We start from the raw sequence: 25,076 nt of genomic DNA, 5'->3' as shown, positions 1-25,076 counted from the left end.
ACTTTTGTGAACTTAAAACTAAACACTCTTGTATAGTAAACGAAGTACGAGGTCATCGCACTGAACATTGATTGTGGTCAGTATTACTGTTTGTGATCACTTCACTGTCTGTTTACTTTTTGTTGGGGTCTGACCAGGGGCAAACATACCATTGATGCGTATGCTGCGCAAATGATAAGGGGGTCAGATATATAAAGTGCTGCCTTATGGTGATCTATTGGAGTGAAAAGGACCTACGTACTTGTTCCTGCACAGGGCCCTCTTCTGTCTGCGTCTGCCTCTGCATCTGAAAGCACAGGAAACCCACAGCTAAGCTGCATCTTGGCTGTTTTTGCCCCCTTGTGTGTTTGGCCCTTGTTAACATTCCACATACTCAGCATTATGAGGTCAGCATTGTTTTAGAGTCTCCAGAACATAGTTTTGTACTTTTGCCAAGTCCGTCATCTGTTTTCAACTTTGTGTCCTGTGAGTTACGATTGTTGCAAACATATGGCAGAACCTCTGTCTCTTCCTCCAGCCCGCATGCTTGTGTTACCTGTTCTGGCCTCTAAATAAAACATTTACTACTTATAAGGGGGCATTCTCTAGAAATTGGAATGATGCTTTTTGGCCCTTAGTTGGGTATATGTGTCTAAGCGAAAGCATTGAAATATGTCAGCTTTAGGATGTAATGTCACACTTAAAGGGAACCTGTCAGGTCAAAAAAGCGTTATAACCTACAAGCAGGAGCCTGTGTGATCTAGTAACCCCTTCCTACCCATCCCTTTCTTGTAATATTGTGTAATATGAAAGTAATAAAATACGTTTTATTACTTACATATTCCCTATGTAAATAGCATAGGTCTCTAGCCCCATGAGTGTCACATCATCCTGTGGGCGTTTGCTTTGCTTTCCATGGTATCACGCCCCTGTGGACCTGATACCATGGATTTACATGAGCGACGTCACCATCAGCTCCTTCAGAATCTTGCGTGCGCACGCTTACCATTCTTACCGCCACCTCAGCCTGGTGTTCGCTGGTCAGCTTTTGGCGCGCACTGCGCATGACAGGAACCACAGGAGTCTTCTGAGCATTTGCAGTGTGCGTCAGACACCGACCAGCAAACACCAGGATAAGGCGGCGGCGAGAATGGTATGCACACACGCGAGATTCTGAAGGAGCTGACGTTGACGTTGCTCATGTAAATCAATGGTATCACACCCATAGGGGCGTGATACCATGGAAAGCAATGCAAACGCCCACGATGCGATGCCCATGGGGCTACAAACCTATGCTATTTACATAGGGAATATGTAAGTAATAAAACGTATTTTATTACTTTCGTATTACACAATATTACAAGAAGGGGATGGGTAGGAAGGGGTTAATGGCTCACACAGGCTCCTGCTTGTAGGTTATATCACTTTTTTTACTTGACAGGTTCCCTTTAAAGAGAACTAACCACCAAGATTTTGCAATTTGAAGTAAAGGCAGTGCCATACTCACATTATGATGCTGAATCCAGGCATTCCTGTTGTAGAAAGATCGGATGCTTAGTTGATGAAATATCTTTAAGTAGTGTTGCAGAAATACATTGCACTTTGGATGGATGCAACGGGGACAGGCCGTTGTGGGTTATTCCTCCTCCTCCAGCGTCCTCCTGGCCCTTTTCTTTATGTGACTGTCACGCCATGCTGCCATCGCTGTTGTTGGCGGCGCGTGCGCATTGTCACTGTTATTCTGTCATCATTAAAATGGCGCCGGAGTCAGTGCTTGCGCGTACCGTGATCTCCGGTGACATTTTAGTGAAGACTGAGAGGCATCGGCGCATGTGCAGATTTTCTCCATCTGCGCACGTGCCCCTGCCGCTCATGGTTTGCACCACAGTGTCTTCAATAAAATGGCGCCAGAGATCAAAGGAGAAATATATGCCAAGGACCTGACCAACAAAGGACCGCTCCTGTTGCACAAAGCAATCCAAGTGCAGTGCATTTCTGCAAGTTTGCTTAAAGATATTTCATCAACCAAGCATCCCATCTTACTACAACAGGTATACCTAGATTCCGCATCTTAGTGTGAGTATGGCACTGCGTGTAGTTCATATCGCAAAATCCTTGTGGTTGGTTCTCTTTTAACTGCAAATTTCTATTTTGCCTAATATAAAAAATGACAGATCGCATAGTGTACACTACTCACAAAAAAATAGGGTTATTTGGCTTTTGGGTGAAATTTTAGGATGATCCTAAAATGCGCACTAACCTTGTCAAGTGAACTTCAAGAGATACCTTTTGTAAACTTTTGATTGCACTGTTCAGTGTCTCAGTACTTTTTGCATAACTTGCTGTTCTCTAACAAGGAGCTTAATGACAGAATTCACAACAGGTGTTTGATTCATGAATCTCCCAATAAATATATCTGGGTTCAATTAGAATTGGTATTTAAACAGTCGTCCTCATCTTGTTCACATTTTGACATCCTGAGACCAAGATGACGCCTAACAATTGATCAACAAGTACCTAGTCATTGCGAGGCTTCAAGGAGGATGTTCTCATGCGAAAGTGGCCACCGAGCTAACAGTGTCAGTGTCATCAGCAGGTTGCAACAGAGATACAGAGAGACTGGAAGCGTCACCGAAAGGCATAGAAGTGGACGTCCTTTGGCCACATCCCACACTGATGACCTCTTAATTGTGAACTACGTGCTTGGGAACTGGACAAAGAATGCCACACAATTCCAGGCATATTTAAGGGAGGCGAGAGGCACCCAAGTGTCACATCAGACCATTTGAAACTGTTTTACATCAGCGTGGTCTGCGTGCTAGATGACCTGCGAGAGTACCTGATCACACCATCAGGCAAAGGCATCATCTACGCTGGATGAGGGGGACCAGTGGGCCTCAGCTGTTAACTGATGAAAGTTGATTCACGCTGAGCAGAAATGATGGCCCTCAACGATGTTTGAGGCCTCAAGGAGAGCGCTATGCATCAGCCACTGTTGTCACCAGATGAGCCATTGGTGGTAGTAGTGTTAGTGTGGGCAGGTGTGTCTAGACAATACAAGACTGCCTTACACTTTGTGAATGATATAGTGAAAAGATCCTACTACTTGAATAACCTCATTCATCCAGGCATTGTGCCTCTGCATGAACAACACTGGCCTTATTTCATCTTGATGCGACCTTGATGAGCTGGAGCATTGCCATCTATGATGTGGGAACAGCTGGTAGGTACTGGGGTAACTCAAATGGAGCAGCCTGCACTTTCTTCAGATCTGAATCTCATAGAAAATCTATAGGATAAGCTCGGTCTGTGTAGAGGCTCGTACCTCTGTACCCTATAACCTCAACGAAGGGCATCCCTCAATAAGAATGGGATGCTATGCCTCAGCAGACACTAAAGCTGGTGTCACACATAACGACAACGACATAGCTGTTACGTCACCATTTTCTGTGACGTAACAGCGACCTTGTAAGTCGCTGTTATGATCGCTGCTTAGCTGTCAAACACAGCGACGCAGCAGCGATCATAACGTCGCTACATGTGCAGAGAGCAGGGAGCCGCGCACACTGCTTAGCGCTGGCTCCTTGCTCTCCTAGCTATAGTACACATCGGGTTAATTAATCCGATGTGTACTGCAGCTACATGTGCACAGAGCAGGAGCCGGCACTGGCAGCAAGAGCGGCGGAGGCTGGTAACGAAGGTAAATATTGGGTAACCAGGGAAAGGTCTTCCCTTGGTTACCCGATGTTTACAGTGGTTACAGCTTTCCGCAGCTGCCAGACGCCGGCTCCTGCTCCCTGCTCGCTTCATTTCGTCGCTCTCTCGCTATCACACACAGCGATGTGTGCGTCACAGCGGGAGAGCGACGACGAAAAAATGAAGCAGGACATTCAGCAACGAGCAACGACCTCACAGCAGGGGCCAGCTCGTTGCTGGATGTCACACACAGCGACAGCGACGGGACGTCGCTGCAATGTCACAGAAAATGGTGACGTAGCAGCGACGTCGTCGTCGCTGTGTGTGACACCACCTTAACTCCACTTGAGAACAGCAGGAGATGTCATTGTCAAACTGTAATTGATGCTCAAAGCTATTGAGTCATTTACATTATTTAGTGGGGGCGGAGGGGGGGGTATACCCACCACTGTTGTTGGCTTTTGTTTTAATAAATTGTTTGAGATGAAGAAATCAACTTTGCATGCTTCTACTTAACTGCCATACTTTCATGATAAAATATCACTGTAGCATGAACGTTTTACATAAATTTCACCTGAAAGCCAAATATCCCTAACTTTTTGTAAGTAGTTTATGTGTAAAAGACTGCACTGAGGTCGAAATGCTTAAAGGGGTATTTCCATGTTTCATATAGCCCCTTATATACAGTACGAGCCCCTTACATACAGTATGAACCTGCATATAGTCTTCTTCCAATTTACAGTGCAAGCCTTCACATTGTCCCCTGTGTGGAGGTCATACCCATGTGATCAGAAAACAGAAGGTCATCCCCATGTGACCAGAAGGGGCGGGGCCTCAGCCAACAGAAAATGTTTCTTCCTGGTATCAGCTTTGTTGGCTGAAGCCCCGCCCCTTCTGGTCACATGGTGTCCTGCAAGTCAAAAATTAACTTGATTGCATAATACTTATGCTAATTCTAACAGGGGGAGGGATAAGTATGAAATTCACTTCCTCAGATATTATCTGATCCTCAGCTGCTGTCACTCAAGAAGCTGATGACTTTATAAACTTCGCTTTCTTGGATTTCAAAACCTAAACATCCGAGCTGACCACTACAGGTATGTATAGACTCAGCCTGATAGTGCCAGTATAGCACTGGCTTTAGGTTATATACAAAAATCCTGGTGATTGGTTCCCTTTAAACTGCTCTGCAGATATATGCGGTGCAGCATCTATGGGAACATAGAACCTTAGATGGCTCATTGATTTCTGTAGAAGAGCATGCTGGGAATATTCTTTGACCAGTGCAGAGAGTGGTGTAAGGTGAGCTGTGACCATAACTTATTGTCCGTGAAGGATCTTATATTATTTGTCTCCAGTTATATAAAAGAGAGCATTTCCCTTCATATTGTGTTTGAACATTTGTCAGATTTAATTTATTTTGTATAACATTCCTTTGTGGGAAGTTTTTCTTAAGTGGAAATATATCTTAGTGTTTGCCCGCTTTGAATTCTAACATTAGTGAGAAGCGGTCACAGATGGCAGGATACCCTCTGCTGATAGCCTAAAAATCGGGTTTAGAAAGCCCATGTTGGAATGTTTTGGGCTATGTAAAGACGCGGTTTTCTTTTTTTTTTACTGGTTCAGGAAATGGGGAAAAAAAACAATGCCTTATGATTTAAAATCAATAGGAAGAGTCTCTTAGACTTTTTTTTTTTTTTGGGGGGGGTTAAATCTGATCTGCTGAAAAAGCATCTTCTGCACATAGCCTAATGCGGGCTTCACACGGTACGATCTGTTGTGTGATTGCACGAGTGATCGTACCCGCCCCCGTCGTTTGTGCGTCACGGGCAATTAGTTGCCCGTGGCGCACAAAGTCGTTAAACCTCCGCCACATGTACTTACCTGCTGAGCAACCTCGCTGTGGGCGGCGAACATCCTCTTCCTGAAGGGGGAGGGACGTTTGGTGTCACAGCGACGTCACACAGACGCCGGCCAATAGAAGCGGAGGGGCGGAGATGACCGGGACGTAAACATCCCGCCCAGCTCCTTCCTTCCGCATAGCCGGCGGGAGCCGCGGGACGCAGGTAAGCTGTGTACATCGTTCCCGGGTATCACACGGAGCGATGTGTTCTGCCCCGGGTACGGTGAACAACCGGCGCCATTAAAAATAAACAATTTTGAAAAAATAAGCGATGAGTACACGACTCACGATTTGTGAGCGATTCTGCGTCGCTCGGAGGTGTCACACGAAACGACGTCGCAAGCGATGCCGGATGTGCGTCATGAAAACCGTGACCCCGACGATGCATCGCGCGATAGCTCGTCTCGTGTGACGCCCGCATAAGAAGTGAATGTGTTTTATTTTAATGTGCTTTGTGGTAGAGTACATTGAGGATCATGGAGGGTGCTTGTTCTGGGACTCGCACCATTTTCCTAAGAAAACGGGATCCTGATGTTAACAGATTAGCTGTAATACATCTGGCAGGACACTGCCGGTTGGCCGGTGCATCCACAATTGTAATTATTCCCAGATCCATATTGAAGAACATGATGTAATAGCGGGTTTTGTGTTGTGCTTGACTTCATTATATTTGTATCATTGTGCTCGATCTTCGGTGGATTATTGTGAAACCCTTCATCCTCACTGGGACAGAGCGGCTATGATTATGGGCTTGTGTCCTTGTGTGCGTGCGATTACTTTGAAATTCCTTGCACAGTGCAGTTTGTAATGCTGCGTTCTTCAATAGTATCATGTAATCCACGACAATCTGTTTGTTTGGAACACCGGCTGCATCATTTTACAAAAAGGGAATTTTATTAGCTTGACAATGTTAGATTTCTAAAGTTGTGAAAATAATGTTTTTAGGAACCATCTATACAGTTATTATACTATGTAAGCAATGAGGAAAAAGGAGGAATTTCTCCGCTCACCTGCTGTTCCGACTGCTGCTCCTAACGGGTGCTTGGGATCCACCGGTAAGTCCTGACCGGTAAGGTACGCCAAGGGAAAAGAAAATTGAGGATCCAGCACAATTTTTCTTATTTAGGTAAAAAACATCAAGGCTTTATTTGAAAAGGTTAAAAATAGTAACAATGTGAAGACCTAGATAAGGATAACAAAAAAGGGGGGGCTTAACGCGTTTCGGACTTCATTTTTAAAAACGTGCGGAGTCCTTAATCATAAGTGAAGTTCTGTATTTTTTTGGACTATAAGGCTGCTTTCACACATCCGGTAGGTGCAGAGCCGGCCAGTCCGGCTCTAAAACCTATGCTACGGATGCGGCGAAAAAGCCGCATCCTTTGCGTAAGTTTTTTAAATGCGGCCCGTCCGGTTTTTGCCGCTTGCGGCATGCTACTGAGCATGCGCAGTGGCAAAAACCGCATGCGGCAGCCGGATGCGGGTTTTGCCACATCCGGCGTCCATAGGCATGCATTGAAAAATGCACCGCATCGTCCGGATGCGGCGCAATGCGGTTTTTTTGCCGCACAAAAAAACGTGCCAGGCAACGTTCCATCCGGCCGCCGCATCGGCTAAATCTGCCGCATGCGGCAAAAAAACGGACGGAACGCAAGCCCATGTGGCACAATACGGCACTAATTAAAGTCTATGCAGGAAAACCGCAACCGGCAGCAAAAAAAAAACTGTTGCGTTTTTCCTGCAAAGTGCCGGATTGTGCCGCACAGGAAAAACTCGAGGTGTGAAAGCAGCCTTAGATGCATCGAACCATAAGATGCATCTAAGTTTTAGGTCATGACGTACTGTTATGGGGATATCTGCTGCTGACACTGTTATGGGGGTAATGTCCCTCAATTCTTTACTAATGATCCCCTATCCTGGGCCCCTTCAATGTATGTCCTCAATCGTGCTAAATATGTCCCCCATCCTGGTACATATGTTCCCATCATGGACCCATCCTGGTATATATGTTCCCCATTATGGGCCTATCCTGGTATATTTACCTTCCGTTATGCCGCACACATACAAGAAACTAAACAATCACACTAGTGTTCCCTCTTCTTCCCTGATGAGCGGCTTTCCCTTCTGATGATAGCAACTCTCTTCGGCATGTAAGCCGGCAGCGCATTACGTCACTGCCATGTGACCCCAGTCACACGCCAACATCAGCTGCTGGCTAATCCAAAATGAATATTAACTGCTCCCCACGCTTGGTTTTGTGGGAGCAGTGAATATTCATTTTCTTTTATAGCAGATACACAATTGCCACTGCAGGAAGATGACGACTGGGGAAAACGTGTGTCTGTTATTAAAGCAAATGTATATTCTCTGCTCCCCACTCTCATAATCCCGCCCACCTCTAGGCACCGGCTTCATTGCAGAGAGGTGGGCAGGATTATGGGCCTAGGGAGCAGCGAATATTAATTTTGTTAACATCAGTCACCACTGCAGCTTGCTCCTGTCTCTTGTGACATCCGCTCCACCGCCACCTCATCCCGCCCCACCAGTATCCAAGTACATATGGACTATATTACTCTCCCCCCCCCCCCCCACCCCATTTGAGGGAAAAAGTATGTCTTATAGTCTGAAAAATACAGTTCTTTAGGGTCTCCATAGTGTCCTTAGTCTATGTGCACACGGTGCGTTTTTATCTAGTTTTTGATGCTTATTTTAGTGCTGTTGTATCACAAAACTGCGTGCAAATCCTTATGCCAGCAAAGCCAATGAGAATCCTGAAGTGTTGTGCACATGTTGCTCGTTTTTCCCTTGCAGATTTGCAGCTGAGAATAAACTGCGGCATGTCAATTCGTTTAGCATGTTTCCCCCTAACCCATTGTCTTAAGTTTTCCACCCCTAAAGTATGAAAAACGCATTGGAAAAAAATTAATCAAAAAATCACCCAAAATGTGCAGCAAAACCGCAGCGTGTTTCCTGCTATGAAATGCAGATTTGGTGCAGAAATTTTTACAGCCAAATACTCAGTGTGCGCCCATGGCCTTAATCTGACTGCAGTAATCTTAAACTGGTTATACATAGAGTTGAGCGAGTACCTAACTATTCGCACTCGCTATACTCATAACAAGTACTGTCTAATACTTGCGTATTCATTCTGAATAGCGTGTGCAATGCAAGTCAGTGAGGAAAAACTCGCAAAGTAACGAGTAACCCGAATTCCGCATTATTCGCTACTCGCACACATAGTACGGCATTCGGGTTACTCGTTACTTTGCGAGTTTTCCCCCACTGACTTGCATTGCGCACGTTATTCAGAATGAATACGCGAGTATTGGACAGTAGTCGCTATATATATATATATTCCCCTATTACTCCAGCGTTATGCGCAAGCGCTCGCTGGCCAGATGACCGGACGTCACCTGCTGCTGAGCAGGATGGGAAAGAGGTGAAGTCCGGTCATCTGGCCAGCGAGCGCTTGCGCATAACGCTGGAGTAATAGGGGAAAGTGTGGTCACGAGGTTATGGCCGGCACTTTATGATGACACTCACAGCGCCGCCCATAACCTCGTGCCTGCGCAAAGCGTCACCAGCGGTCACACGTGCACACAGTGCACGGCACCGCTACAGTGGAACAGCGCATGCGCGGGACCACGGGCACCCATGGGCGGCGTCCTGAGCTTTGAAATTCAGCGTTCGGGGGCGGCGTAAATCTGCTGGAGGAACAGCAACGGACTCCAGGCAGCCCGCCCCCATGGAAGATTTACGAAATTTGCATAAGAAAAGGTACAAGTTTACAAAGTGTTTATTTTGGTATAAAAGCGGCCACAAGAACTATAGGAAGCTTCCTAGAATGCAGCCCAGGAGCTGCAGAGGGGGGAACTTTTAGCTTTATAGCTAAATTTCTGATGACAGGTTCACTTTAAGAAAATAATCCAAGATAGCATGTCTGCCACTGGCAAAAGTTTGTGAACCTTTTAGGATTAGCAAATAACTGGAGGTCAAATACGTGTGGGGTTTTCAATCAATGAGGTGACAATCAGGTGTGAGTGGGCGACCTGTTTCATTTAAAGAATAGGAATCTTAACAAATTTTGATCTTCACAACACATTTGTGGAAATGGTTCATGGCACGAGCAAAGGAGATTTCTGAGGAGCTTAGAAGGAGAGAGGTGGATGCTCATCAAGCTTACATAGCTATTTTTAGTGTAAGTTTCCATTGTGAGTTTTTTACGCTGTGTATTTTCACTGCGCAAAAAAATGCAGCATCTTACATTTCCAGCAAAGTGAGTGGGATTGTCTGATGCCCACTGTGCTTGCCTTGTGCTATGGAAATTGACTTGCGGTGTGTTTTTGCATTCTGTGGCATTTAAGCACCACGCCAGCAGTTGTTGTTGTTTTTTTTTTTTTTTTTTTTTTTATTGCACCTCTGTGCTTTTAAAGTTAAATTCCCTGCCCCCTGTCTAATACTCTCCTTCTGGCATCTTCTTTTTTTGTCTAGCGTAGCTCCAGTTGATCTCCTGTGATTTGTGTCCTGCCGGAAGCTCCAGTGTTTCATGGAGCGTGCCAGAGGTCACAAATTGTTGTAACTCTATGAGAGCCCCATTCTGACTCTCATAGACTTGCATTGAGATCTTGTGATGTAACTTCTGATTTCTGTCCTGTCAGAAGTTACAGTCACAGGAAGGTGCGGGACCAAAATAAATGCCGAAAAGTATGATAACGCCAGAGGGTGAGATAATACTAGGGGCAGGGGGCTTTGATTAAGGCTATGTGCGCACTGTGCGTATTTTTCATCGTTTTTGCGCGTATTTCGGGTGCATTTTTGGTCTTAAAACTGCATGACTTTGCTTCCCCAGTAAAGTCTGAGTTCTCATTTTTGCTGTCGCACTGTGCAGTTTTGTTTTAGGTGCGTTTTTGTGGTGACCACAAAGATGCAACATGTCAATTATTTCTGCGTTTTTGACAGCGTTTTTCACCCATGCAATGCATTGGAAAAAACGCAGAAACAAAAACGCTGCATCTTTGTGGTCACAAAAAAAGGCAATTTGCGCACATAGCCTTAAAGTGCCACTCCAGCGGTGAAAGAAAAACCGCACTGGAGTGGTGCTTTCATTTTCTCTTGTGGGTACGCTGAGTTTTATGTGCAGATTTTCCCCATAGAATTTGCATTAGATGTGGAAAATCCAAAGGTTAAAAACCAAATACTAGTTTTTAGTATGTTTCTTTCTGCTTCTGATGCGCACTAAAAAGGCATGGATTATACACGACTTACTCCATAGTTTTGTCAATGCCAAATCAAGTGTGATCAAACTGCATAAAAAGTGCAATTCCACAATGACTTTTTTTCATTTCTTTATAATGTTCGCTATATGGTAAAACTGTCCTGTCTTTATGATTCCCAAGGTCAGTACAAGTTCATAGATGGCAAACGTACGTTTTGTTTCTTTATTTAGTGAAAAAAAAAATCTGAAATTTGTGAAAAAAAAAGTATCACTCTTATTTTCTGAGACCCGTAGTGTTCTAATTTTTTGGGATTGGGGGGCTCCGTGATGGATATTTTTGGCGTCCTGAGCTGACGTTTTTAATTACACTGTTTTGGTGTAGATGCGATGTTTTTGGATTTTATTACAAAGCTGCGGCGACCAAAAACAACACTTTAATTTTGGCAGTGTGATTTTTTTTTTTTTTCCCCTTCCCCCTCTATGTTCATTACTGATGAGATTAATTTATTTTTATTTTGGTAACTCTGGCATGTGTGAAAGCGGTGATGCCAAATACAGTCATATGAAACAGTTTGGGCACCCCTATTAATGTTTAACCTTTTTTCTTTATAACAATTTGGGTTTTTGCAACAACTATTTCAGTTTCATATATCTAATAACTGACAGGTGCAAAAGTATGGGCACCTCAACATAAAAGTGACATTTTGTAGATCCTCCTTTTGCAAAAATAACAGCCTCTAGTCGCTTCCTGTAGCTTTTAATGAGTTCCTGGATCCTGGATGAAGGTAGATTTGACCATTCCTGTTTACAAAACAATTCAAGTTCAGTTAAGTTTGATGGTCGCCGAGCATGGACCGCACGCTTTAAATCATCCCACAGATTTTCAATGATATTCAGGTCTGGGGACTGGGATGGCCATTCCAGAACATTGTAATTGTTCCTCTGCATGAATGCCTGAGTAGATTTGGAGCGGTGTTTTGGATCATTGTCTTGCTGAAAAATCCATCCCCTGCGTAACTTCAACTTCGTCACTGATTCTTGCACATTATTGTCAAGAATCTGCTGATACTGAGTTGAATCCATGCGACCCTCAACTTTAACAAGATTCCCGGTGTCGGCATTGGCCACACAGCCCCAAAGCATGAGGGAACCTCCACCAAATTTTACTGTGGGTAGCAAGTGCTTTTCTTGGAATGCCGTGTTTTTTTGCCTCCATGCATGACGCCTTTTTGTATGACCAAACAACTCATTCTTTGTTTCATCAGTCCACAGGACTTTCTTCCAAAATGTAACTGGCTTGTCCAAATGTGCTTTTGCATACCTCAGGCGACTCTGTTTGTGGCGTGCTTGCAGAAACGGCTTCTTTCGCATCACTCTCCCATACAGCTTCTCCTTGTGCAACGTGCGCTGTATTGTTGACTGATGCACATTGACACCATCTGCAGCAAGATGAAGCTGCAGGTCTTTGGAGGTGGTCTGTGGATTGTCCTTGACTGTTCTCACCATTCTTCTTCTCTGCCTTTCTGATATTTTTCTTGGCCTGCCACTTCTGGGCTTAACAAGAACTGTACCTGTGTTCTTCCATTTCCTTACTATGTTCCTCACAGGGGAAACTGACAGTTTAAATCTCTAAGACAACTTTTTGTATCCTTCCCCTGAACAACTATGTTGAATAATCTTTGTTTTCAGATCATTTGAGAGTTGATTTGATGCCACTCTTCATTGGTGATTCAAATAGGAGAACAACTTGCAAGTGGCCATCTTAAATACCTTTTCTCATGATTGGATACACCTGCCGATGACGTTCAAAGCTCAATGAAGTTACAAAACCAATTTAGTGCTTTAGTAAGTCAGTAAAAAGTAGTTAGGAGTGTTCAAATCAAGAAATTGATGAGTGCCCATACTTTTGCACCGGTCAAATTTTGTTTAAATGCGGATTGCACATTTTCTGTTAGTACAATTAAACTCATTTCAATCCAGAAATATTACTCAGTCCATCAGTTATTAGATATATGAAACTGAAATAGCTGTTGCAAAAACCCAAATTGTTATAAAGAAAAAAGGTTAACATTAATAGGGGTGCCCAAACTTTTTCATATGACTGTATGTGCATTTGTTTTCTTTTTAATGGAGCAAAAGGGGGGGTGATTTAAACTGTGTTTTTTGTTTTTATTTTTTTGATATTTTTAAAACAGTTTTCCCTCCACTTTTTATTATTTTTACTAATCCCCTTAATGGACTTGACATCCGATCACTTGTGCTGTACAGAGCATCAGGGCATTAGCACCGCTCTGTACAGCACAAAAGTTGTCTTCCTATGAATGCTGGCACTCAGCCAGTGTTCACACGAACTATTTCATAACAGACATAGGGTTCATCAGCTCACCCCCAGCTGTCTTGACAACCCACCAGTGCCCCATAATCATGTCACGGGGGCGCTGTTGGGAGCGAGGATTGATGCACTCCCCACAAGCGTGCATTAAATCCTGATGTCAGAGATTGACAGCATGAAGTATCTAGTTAACATGCACGGGTGGATCTCTAATCCACCTGTGCCTGTTAGAGGCACATGTCGGCTGATTAGATCAGCTGACACCAGCCTGCATCACAGTGTAGTACACGACCCATGACGTACCAGGTCGTGAAGGGGTTAAAGATTTTGGACTTCAACTCCACCAATCCACAGTCTCAAAGATTGGTGGAGAGGAAGAGGAAATTCAAGACCATTGTTCTCCTTTCCAGGAGAGCATTAAGGCCACGCACTTCTCACTAAGTGACATCGCTAGCGACATCACTGCTGAGTCACACCGTTTTTGTGACGCAACAGTGATATTGCTAGTTATGTCGCTGTGGGTGACATCCAGCAACAACCTGGCCCCTGCTGTGAGGTCGCCGGTCATTGCTGAATGTCCTGGACCATTTTTTTGGTCGTTGCTCTCCCGCTGTGAAGCACACATCGCTGTGTTTGACAGCAAGAGAGCAACGATCTGAATGTGCAGGGAGCCAGCTTCTGCGGACGCTGGTAACCAAGGTACACATCGGGTAACCAAGCAAAGCACTTTGCTTGGTTACCAGCGTCCGCAGCTTCTAGAAGCCGGCTCCCTGCACACGTAGCCAAGGTACACATCGGGTAACTATAAGCAAAGCGCTTTGTTTAGTAACCCGATGTGTACTATGGTTACCAAGCACAGCGTCGTTACACGGGTCGCTGATCTCTGATCGCTGTGGAGATCTGGCTGATTGACAGCTCACCAGCGACCATGCAGCGACGCTCCAGCGATCCCTGCCAGGTCAGATCGCTGGTGGGATCGCTGGAGCGTCGCGAAGTATGACAATACCTTTAGTCCTCAAGGTCACAAAGAAACCTAAGGTAACCTCTACGCAACTAAAGGCTACATTTATATGATTGATGTTAATGTTCACGAGTCCATCAATAGGAGAACACTGAACAACAGTGGGCATGGTAAGATTGTATAGAGAAAGCCACTCCAAAAAACATTGCTGCCTGTGCATAGTTTTCTACAGACCGCCTGTACAAGACAGAAAACTTATTGGAACCGTGTTTTATGGACAGGTGAGAATAAAATAGAGATTTGTGGTACAAATAAAAAGCAATCTGTTTTAGGGTAAAACAAATATGCTGCATGAGAACATAAACTTCTAATACCAGCTGTAAAACATGGTGGTGGTATCACAGTTTGGGCCTCTTTTGTTGTATCATGACCAGGTCAGCTTGTCAACAGTGATTGAACAATGAATTCTTAGGCCGCATGCCCACGATCAGTGTTTGCAGCGTTTTGGATGCAGCATGCTCGTACAGTAAAAGCATAGTGGATGGATTTCTAGAAATCCTGTGCCCACTGTGCTTGTTTTATCCGCAGCAACACTGACCTGCGGTGCATCTTTCCAGACCGCAGCATGTCAATTGTTTGCTGCGGATTCGCATGCGTCCTCCATAGGAAGAACACAAGCGAGAGACCGCAGCGCACTGAACACTGATGGTGGGTACATGCAGCTGTGGTCTCCTGTGGAGGAGAAGCGTGGACCCACAGGTCAGGACTTGCTGCGTCCAGGACACAGTCCTGATCGTGGGCACATAGCCTTAATTATACCAGAAATTTTAAGGCAAATAATCGGGATGTCTATACCTGGGCGGAATCTCTAGAAAACATGGTTAATACATCAAGAAAGCACACAAGTCAATCAACAAATGAAAGGTTATAGAAGAATAACATTTTAGGTTTTGTAAGGACCAAGACCATAATCCTATAGAAATGTTGGGATGGACCTTAAGCGAGCAGTTTGTGGGAGAAAACCCACCAATATAACAGGGTTGAAGCAGTTTTACAAGGAGGTAAGCTAGAATTCCTCCAAGCCGCTGTGCAGGACTAATCAGCAATTACCAGAAACTTGTAGATGCAATTATTGTTACACCAGATACTGGAAGAAGAGGTTCACATACGTTCACCCAATATTACCTTTCTGTAATAGAAATATTCCTCAATATGAAAATGACAGTCTCCAATGTTTTTGGCTGATTTGTTTTATTTTGTTCTCTTTATCTACTCTTTAGAATTTGTGTAAGAAAAATAATATAGGTTTGGGTCAAATTTGATGTAGAAATCGGAAACCTTTTGACAGGTTTCCTAAATATCCCAGCACACCTTCAGGCATAAACATGTAAATTGTAAGATTTGGAGATCACTGCTTGTAAATACTATTCTTCAGTGACTTATCTATCAAACAACCCATATTTGTATCGTGAAACTAACTAACTATTTAATTGCAGCATTGAGGAGTTGCCGTATACAGATGTAGCAAACATTAACTTGCCACTCATTGCATTACTGCAGCAAATCTTAAATTGCCATTTTCAATGGCTTGTGCTGTATCACATAATTACATATCAGAGTAGCTTCACCAGTAGTGAATAGTTGCAGAAACAATATATGTCCTACCTCGTCACATTATCACAGGCAAATTAATGTCATAGATGAGTAAACGCTGGCAGAGAGGTCCACGAACTCTAGAGAAGTCCCAGAAAGCGCTCATAGGGCAGCACAGTATGGAAGGTGAAAAAAATGTGGGTCTGTCCAACCCCAAAAATTCCCTAAGGTGGTCCACTCACCTACGAATATTGTATTGAGATGACAAGAAGGCACCTGGTTGTGTAGAGATAACTGCTGCTGCCTAGTCCTGTCGGGCCAATACTGGGTATAGTGGAATTGCAGGACTGCGGGATCAGAACCGGCTGCGCTGCTGCTAAGGAAGGATGCCTGGATGACCAATGACTGGATGACCAGTGCCTGGATGACCAGTGCCTGGATGACCAATGCCTGGATGACCAATGCCTGGATGACCAATGACTGGATGACCAATGACTGGATGACCAATGACTGGATGACCAATGCCTGGATGACCAATGACTGGTCACAATACTAATGTCTTACTGATATCCACCAGATTATGGATTATTTATTAGTAACTGTGCAGCTGACTTTGATCCCGCAGTCCTGCAGACTTCGCTAGATCCACTCTCTGGGCTGAGCACTCGTGTACGGAGTTGGGGAGTCTGCCATCTAGACGGTTTGGGCATTTTCAGTAGTTGTTGCTATCATCTATACCTCCCAACTTTAGAAACATTCATGTCTTTTCGTTTTATGAAAGAACTAAGCTGCTGCCAGACCCATTTGTGCATGTTAATTTCATGTTGTCCATCTCTTGTTTTCACCATCGTCTTCCATTAGGGGACAATCAAGATGCCCCCAAACAGCAAACACAGAACACCTGCCTGGTATCCAGGCATATCGTTAGTATTTTGGGCCTTTGTATCTGACCTGCCCATACAAGTTACCTGTGAATTTTTCTGCTGTTGCAGCCTCCTGGCGTGCCACTACTGGTACCTGGGAATGGGCTTAATAATGTAGTATCGTCTATTATTTACCAATGCTCTAAACATGGAAAACATTGCCACTAATGAGCTCATTTTCTCTGTCTACAGCTTGACGACCCGTCAATCTTCCCGGCTGTCATTGTAGAGCACATTCCAAATGCAGATTTATTGCACAGTTACTCGGGGTTAACATGCGTGGATGATCCCAATGACATGATCACTGAGAACTCACTGGATGTAGCAGAGGAGCAGATCATAGAAGACGATGACCTCACTCTTACAGGTACGATTGCAAAATGTAAAACCTGTTATTGTGGCCAATAATAACCATTCACTTCTGGCCTGTTCTAACCTGCACTACAAACAATGGAAGCTGCAGTCTGCTTGGCTACTGTGCGCAAGACTGACAGGATTTGCCTACATACATTTTTGACTTGCATTAAAAGGGGTATTCCCAATCTCCCAAATCCTATCCCAATATGTAGTAGGTGCAATAATAATAATATTTGCAAATACCTCCAAATAGAAATGTAGTATAGTTCTCCTGATATAGCCATGTCTCTTACCTCATGTGCATGGCATTGCAGCTTAGGTTTCCATGGTTACTTCTGCTCATATAGTGACAATTAGTTAGTTGCTCCTGGTGGTAACTATGAATATCTAAGCTGCAATGCCCTGCACATGAAGTAAGAGACATGGCTATATCAGAAGAACTATACTACATTATTAATTGAAGGTATTTGCTAATATTATTATTACACCTACTACATATTGGAATAGGATCTTGGAGAGGGGAATCCCTTTTCTCCTTTTGTTCTCCTTTTGTCCTCCTTTTGTCCTTAGGAAAGGCTGTCTGTTTTAATTTTACCATAAGTTTTAAATTCGAAACATCGTGGCACAAATACTAACTCCTAAGGGCCTGTACGCACTGAGTAAATGTGTTTCTTAATCAAAATCTGCACCCTCTGGCAGAATTCAGCACCTGAGGCAAAAAACACACCCAAAATCTGCTGCGGTTTTGGTGCGGATTTTCCGCGGTTCTGTCCCTGCGGTTTTTAACCATTATCAATGGCAAAACCGCAGGTACCTGCAAAAAAGAAGTGACATACGGCTTCTTTTTGCTGCAAAAATTCTGCAGCAAAATCTGTAGGGAAAAAAAAACTCAGTGTGCGCACAGCATTTTGGATTTCTCATAGACTTTGCTGGGGAAGGACTGCATGAACTTTATGAACAATAAACGCACCTTTTCTGCAGCAAAAACCACGGCAAATTTGCAGCAAAAAACGCAGTGTGCGCACAGGGCCTAACACTGTGTGGAGGTCAGTGAACATTAAGGTGACCCAAATCTTGCTTTGTGTCTCGCATGTTATGATTTTTTTCCTGAGTTATTCGGGTAAGCTTTGCTATAAAGGGTGATGTAGAGAACCAGACCGATGACCTAGTTATCAGATTTCAGTAATTTCATGATGCATTGTACTGTGATAACCAGTTATGGAAGGGTAATTTGTTTCTTTTGTATACTTTTTTTTACTGTGTCACCCTTCATATAAAGATGTATAAGGCCTCTAGAGTCCCAAAACAGCCCAGTTTATGCCAAATATACTGGGTGCATATGGGTCTACAGACACATTTTGATGCTTCCACCATGGGAGCTTTACCTGCAGCCACACAAGTTATAGGACTTTATATTGAGAATAGATTTAGCAGAATAAATGGATGTTGAACAAAGTGTAATGTGTTCCAGCGACTTTTCAGTTTCACAGTCTGATGTGCCCTGTGCTCAGGCAGCATTTTGCTGAAAGTCTCAATGGGAGATCTATTAGTTTTGCTGCCTGAGCAACATGTGGTAATGTCACTATTACATCCTGACATTGGTTACAGACTGCTGGATTCTGATATGATGGAGAAGGGCGCTTTGTTATAAGACTATGTTAACTGTTAAAGGGAGTCGATTGGTGAGTATGACAGTATATACAGTATATAGTAAGCACATGGCCTTGTAACATATACAACCCCTATAAAAATCGCATCCTTATTGTTCTAGTTGCTGCCTTCGGGACTGCAAAACCTGAGGTTTAATCAAACATTCAAATCGGGGTGCCTGGTGCACTCTTGGTGTGAACAAGTGGCTTCATGCACAAGTTCTGCCCCCTGGTTTGTATGCCCAGCCTTCCTCACTGAAGATTACCAGGCCTGGAGTGACCACTGCCTGCGGGGAAAGCTCAGGCAAACCAGTGCTATCGATCATGGTGGTGGGGCATGGCAATCCAGTGAGTGGAACCTTGCACTGAGCTTTTGGTCTCACCAGGGGTGCACCAAACGCCCCAATTAGCTTACCTAAGTACACTTCTGTTTCTGCAGAATGGAGGCAGCAGTTAGAAAGGTGCAGTTTCTTATGGGCCAAATCCCCTATAAGGCTAGGTTCGCACACTGCGTCTTTTTGACGCTGCGTTTTTGTGCGTTTTTGGCCGTTAAAAACGCACCTGCGTCGAAAAAACGCATTAAAAAACCGCATGCGTTTTTGCCGTGATTTGGTGCGTTTTTGGCTGCGTTTTGCTGCGTTTTTGATCTCTGCGTTTTGCTGCGTTTTTCCAATGCATTGCATGGGGGGAAAACGCAGAAAAACACAGGAAAGAACTGACATGGCCATTTTTTTTTTTTTAACTCTAAAACGCAGGTAATAAAAATAGATGTGTGCGGACAGCAAAAATTAAAACTCATAGACTTTGCTGGGGAAGCAAAGTCCTGCAGTTTTGAGGCCAAAAACGCCGCGAAAAACGCACTGTGCGCACATAGCCTAAGGCTGTGTTCATTACGTTCGCCTGGTTCATATCCCCTATAAGGCTGTGTTCATTACGTTCGCCTGGTTCGCAAGACTAAATAGATGGCTGTGAATTAACTACTGTTTTGTCATTTAACTGGGGCAGTAGGACGACCAACCTAAATGGATCTAAGGGTTGTTTAATGGCACCTTAGGTTGCCTTTATACTGGCTGACAGACTGTAAAATGACCTCCGATTGGCTACATATAAACCAGTCAGCAGTTGTTGAGGTAATGGATTGTTCTGTGTGCATAGAATATTATGTTATCCGCAGCACAGGTCCTATTACACAGGCCAATGTGATGCTAAGAATCTAGGGAACCTGTCATGTGAAAAAAACAGATATGGGGTTACTCCGCAGGATAATAGCGTTCTGAACCTGCCACCCACACAGAGAGCCCTGCTGCCTGGAGGAATTGAACTTAATTTCTCCCTGCAGCGTTCGGCTCCGGTCACCGCTTTGTGTATAGTGAGTGGCGGCTGTAATCGCACCCACCGCTCAGCATTAGATCTCCTTCACATGTCCATACCCCACTGACTGACCACCGCTCAGCATTAGAAGATCTCCTTCACATGTCCATACCCCACTGACTGACCACCGCTCAGCATTAGATCTCCTTCGCATGTCCATACCCCACTGACTGACCACCGCTCAGCATTAGATCTCCTTCACATGTCCATACCCCACTGACTGACCACCGCTCAGCATTAGAAGATCTCCTTCACATGTCCATACCCCACTGACTGACCACCGCTCAGCATTAGATCTCCTTCGCATGTCCATACCCCACTGACTGACCACCGCTCAGCATTAGATCTCCTTCGCATGTCCATACCCCACTGACTGACCACCGCTCAGCATTAGATCTCCTTCGCATGTCCATACCCCACTGACTGACCACCGCTCAGCATTAGATCTCCTTCACATGTCCATACCCCACTGACTGACCACCGCTCAGCATTAGATCTCCTTCACATGTCCATACCCCACTGACTGACCACCGCTCAGCATTAGATCTTCACATGTCCATACCCCACTGACTGACCACCGCTCAGCATTAGATCTCCTTCACATGTCCATGATTCCAATACATGTGATATCTGACATGTTGTACACAATTACACAGGTTTAGGCTATAAGTTTGGCAGTCGTGCTTCTTTAAGCAAGCATACATTATTTTACCCAATAAATGAGTGTTTTGCTTATTCCTTGGGTGATTGTCTGGTCAGAGTTGTGCCAAATTGTCTGGCCAAAAGCCCATTCAGAATAATCGGCCAGTATAAATGCGTTATTTAGGATCCTATACGTTATCTTGTACTTGTTTGTTTCTTCTGGTATCATTGTAGAACACATTTTGCCTTTTCTGACACGAATGTATCTAACCCAATCCAGTTTTCACTGGCTAATGCCATACAAGAATCGCTCCAAAGCAATGATAAAGCATTAGTGCCATCTGCTGGTCAATTGTGAAAATGCAGAATCATGAGCAATTTAAAGCTTCTTGGATATGAAACCCACAAAGTGTATCTTACAAAATGTAAGCAATAAGTAACGGAAAACAATTTCTTCTAGTTGAAGCTTCCTGTCATAATGGTGATGAAACCATGGAAACGATTGAAGCCGCTGAAGCACTTCTTAATATGGACTCTCCAGATGCATTACTGGATGAGAAAAGATTAGGTGAGTGTGAAGTGCATGCGTAATCTCAAGGCTGATACCTTACCACTAGGCAATTAGGTCTTGTGTTAAAAAATGTCTACAAAAAAACAAACAAACAAAGCTCCAAAAAGTCTAAGCTTGTCATAAGGCCCCGTCACACACAACGAGATCACTAATGAGATTGCTAACTAGATCGTTGTTGCGTCACCGTTTCTGTGACGCAGCAGCGATCTCGTTAAGTGTGACACCTACCAGCGATCAGGCCCCTGCTGTGAGATCGGTAGTCGTTGCTGAAGGGTCCGGACCATTTTCTTCAAAAGTGATGTCCTGCTGGGCAGGACATGTCGCTGTGTTTGACACCTAACAATTACCTCCTATACAGGTCACTCATCGTTATACAGGTCGCTCATCGTTACTGCATCGTTGGTCGATCTGACTATGTGACCTCTCACCAGCGACCTCCCAGCGATCCTTATCAGGTCGCATCGTTTTCGGGATCGCTGGTAAGTCGTTAAATGTGACGGGGTCTATAAACATTAGGTAAAATGCTATGGACATAGCTTAAGAAAAAAAAAACCCATGAGATAAAAACAGAGAGAAGTGTTGAAAAAAAAGTCCTTTATACCCTGAAATGGTACTGCTAAAAAATAGTTGTCCCTGCAAAACCCAGCGCTCACCCAGATACATAGACGAGAAATTTGAATGTTTTGCTTCTGAGTACGTTCACACACGTGGTCAAAATTGCTGGTACCCCTCAGTTAATGAAATAAAAACCCATAATGGTCACAGAAATAACTTGAATCTGACAAAAATAATAAAAAATCTATAAAAATAAACAAATGAAAGTCAGACGTTGCTTTTTAACCATACTTCCACAGAAATTAAAAAAAAAATAAATAAAACTCATGAAACAAGCCTGGACAGAAATGATGGTACCCCTGAAAATAATGTGACAAAAGGGACATAATAAATCAAGGTGTGTCAACTAATGAGCATCACAGGTGTCTACTACACTCTTGTAATCTGTCTATGGGCCTCTATATAGGGCTACAGATACAGATACAGATGCTGTTTGGTGACATGGTGTGTACCACACTCAACATGGACCAGAGGAAGTGAAGGAAAGAGTTGTCTCAGGAAATTAGAAAGAAAATTATAGACAAACATGTTAAGATAAAGATTATAAGACCATCTCCAAGCAGCTTGATGTTCCTGTGACTACAGTTGCACATATTATTCAGAAGTTTAAGATCCATGGGACTGTAGCGAACCTCTCTGGACATGGCAGTAGGAAGAAAATTGATGACAAATCAAAGAGACGGATAATACGAATGGTAACAAAAGAGCCCAGAAAACCTTCTAAAGAGATTAAAGGTAAACTTCAAGCTCAAGGAACATCAGTGTCAGATCACACCATCCGTCGTTGTTTGAGCCAAATTGGACTTCCTGGAAGACGACCAAGGAGGACACCATTGTTGGAAAAAAAAAAATCATAAAAAAGCCAGACTGGAATTTGCCAAACTACATGTTGACAAGCCACAAAGCTTCTGGGAGAATGTACTATGGACAGATGAGGCAAAAATTTAACTTTTTGGCAAGACACAGCAGCTCTATGTTCACAGACGGAAAAATGAAGTCTATCAAGAAAAGAACACTGTCCCTACTGTGAAACATGGAAGAGGCTCTGTTACGTTCTGGGGCTGCTTTCCTGCATCTGACACAGGGTGTCTTGAATCTGTGCAGGGTACAATGAAATTTCAAGACTATCAAGGGATTCTAGGGAGAAATGTGCTGCCCAGTGTCAGAAAGCTTGGTCTCAGTCACAGGTTATGGGTCTTTCAACAGGATAATGACCCAAAACACACAGCTAAAAACACCCAAGAATGGCTAAGAGGAAAATATCGGACTATTCTGAAGTGGCTTTTATGAGCCCTGACCTAAATCCTATTGAGCATCTTTGGAAAGAGCTGAAACATGCCGTCTGGAATAGGCAACCTTCAAACACCAGACAACTGGAGCAGTTTTCTCTTGAGGAGTGGACCAACATACCTGTCGAGAGGCGCAGAAGTCTTATTGACCGTTACAGGAATCATTTGATTGCAGTGATTGCCTCTAATGGTTGTGCAACAAAATATTAAGTTAAGAGAGAAGAGGAGGAGGGTGCCATCATTTCTGTCCAGGCCTATTTCATGAGTTTTATTTTTTCTTTTTTTAATTCTGTGGAAGCAGAAAAGTGATGTTTGACTTTCATTTGTTGATTTTCATAGATTTTTTTTATTTATTATTACTTTTGTCAGATTCGAGTTATTTCTGTGACTATTGTGGGTTTTTCTTGCATTAAATGAAAGGTACCAACAATTTTGACCATGTGTGTATGTCTACAGCAAAATGCAAAAAATTTCTGGCTCATGGAAGAAAGGGGGTGAAAAAAATGTCTGGAGTGTGGAGGTTGTTAAAATGAGGACATTAATTTTCTTAATCTTTTTGTAGCGAACATATTTGGAACATCTGAAGATGAGCTGATCGTCACTCCAATTACTCACGTGTCGGTCACCGTAGATGGAATTCCGGACGTGATGGAGATACAGCAGAACCTTTATCAAGACCCACTAGACTCTCCTCCGGATGAGCAGCCGAAAAGGAAAAAAGGTTAGGAGAGTTACCGCTGTGACATCCTGTTACCTGTCTTTCATCTACTCCTTAGGCTATGTGCCCACGTGAGATTTTATCTGCGGAAAATCCGCAGATTTTCTGGATTTTCCAGATAAATCCGCAGGTTTCAGCATGCACAGACACTCCCCATGTTATCCTATGGGACATGGGAAGTGCTGTGTCCATGCTGCGGATACGTGTGGCTGCGGAACATGCTGTGGATGTCCCGTAGCCACACGTAATTGCATGTCAATTCTTTCTGCGGAAATCCTGGCTCTCCACTATGGAGATAGGGCCGAGACTTCCGCAGGAATATCCGCAGGTTTTCCGCAGCTATTTTGCTGTACTAAGCAGCTAAAAATAGCTGCGGATTTCGGCGAGCAGCTGAGGGAAACCTGCTGCCGTACCTGCGGAGATATCCACAGGTGCGAGCTCCCATGGGCACATAGCCTTATAGTTGCTGCCAGTTCAGATGGCCATCAGCCTGCAGAGGATTCTACAAAAACTAATATTCTTTGTTCTATTATATTTTTCATTAGGAAGAAAAACAAAAACTACTCGCTCTGAGTCCCCCACCACTACCCCAAATATATCTGTGAAGAAGAAAAGCAAAGATGGGAAAGGTAATGCTGTAGCTTACTAATTATTCAGCCAACAGCTGTCACTGATACCCTAAAAGCTCTCCCATTATTTATTTATTTTTACTAAATCTGTGTGTATGTACAGAGTGCGTTAAATTCTCAACTACTGCCATCTTTTTCAGTATTCAGCGCTTCTCTGGTCCTCTTCTCAGTGATGTCACCGTTCTGCAGACTGTCCAGGTCACTCTGCATTTGGCGTGACCCAGAAATGGCTTTTACAATGTAAGTTTATGGAGTGTCAGAAAGAGGCTTACATTGTAAAAAAAGAGACTTCCAGCTCACGCACAGAGCATAGAGTGTTCTGGATAGTTTGAGGAGCCGTGACGTCCCTGAGAAGAGGAGTGGAGCGCTGGATGCTGGAACAGGCGGCGGTGAGTATATTAACACACAGACTAGATTACACATATTTAGTAAAAAACTTTATTGGGAGGGATTCTTTAATTGTATGTGCTCAGCTTACTGGAGTTTGCTTGTCCTTTCATCTGGAAGAGTGTGACATGAAATATCCAGCCAATCTGAGCCCCAGTTTCTCTCAGCAAAAGATGAGCGCACAAAATTGGTCTTTTTCATGCACATTCGATTTTCCGCAGAGATATGCAGCCCTTCCTCATATATTTG

The 25,076-nt window shown here is 43.8% G+C and overlaps 1 protein-coding gene across 6 annotated transcripts in view; it reads left to right on the top strand.

Moving 5' to 3' along the window:
- The window catches only part of ELF1 (E74 like ETS transcription factor 1), a 203,588-nt gene that overhangs the window by 163,568 nt on the left and 14,944 nt on the right, over positions 1 to 25,076 (top strand). For all 6 annotated transcript variants that reach the window (XM_075336846.1, XM_075336847.1, XM_075336844.1 and 3 more), the window contains 4 exons: positions 16,792 to 16,966; positions 21,079 to 21,186; positions 23,656 to 23,814; positions 24,357 to 24,440. In XM_075336846.1, the coding sequence (XP_075192961.1) occupies positions 16,792 to 16,966; positions 21,079 to 21,186; positions 23,656 to 23,814; positions 24,357 to 24,440 (526 nt within the window). The remainder of the gene's footprint in view (positions 1 to 16,791; positions 16,967 to 21,078; positions 21,187 to 23,655; positions 23,815 to 24,356; positions 24,441 to 25,076) is intronic.

The sequence above is a fragment of the Anomaloglossus baeobatrachus genome, chromosome 2 (genome assembly GCF_048569485.1).
Source record: "Anomaloglossus baeobatrachus isolate aAnoBae1 chromosome 2, aAnoBae1.hap1, whole genome shotgun sequence".
NCBI classification, from domain to species: domain Eukaryota; kingdom Metazoa; phylum Chordata; class Amphibia; order Anura; family Aromobatidae; genus Anomaloglossus; species Anomaloglossus baeobatrachus.
This window is presented reverse-complemented; position numbering and strand designations above follow the sequence as displayed.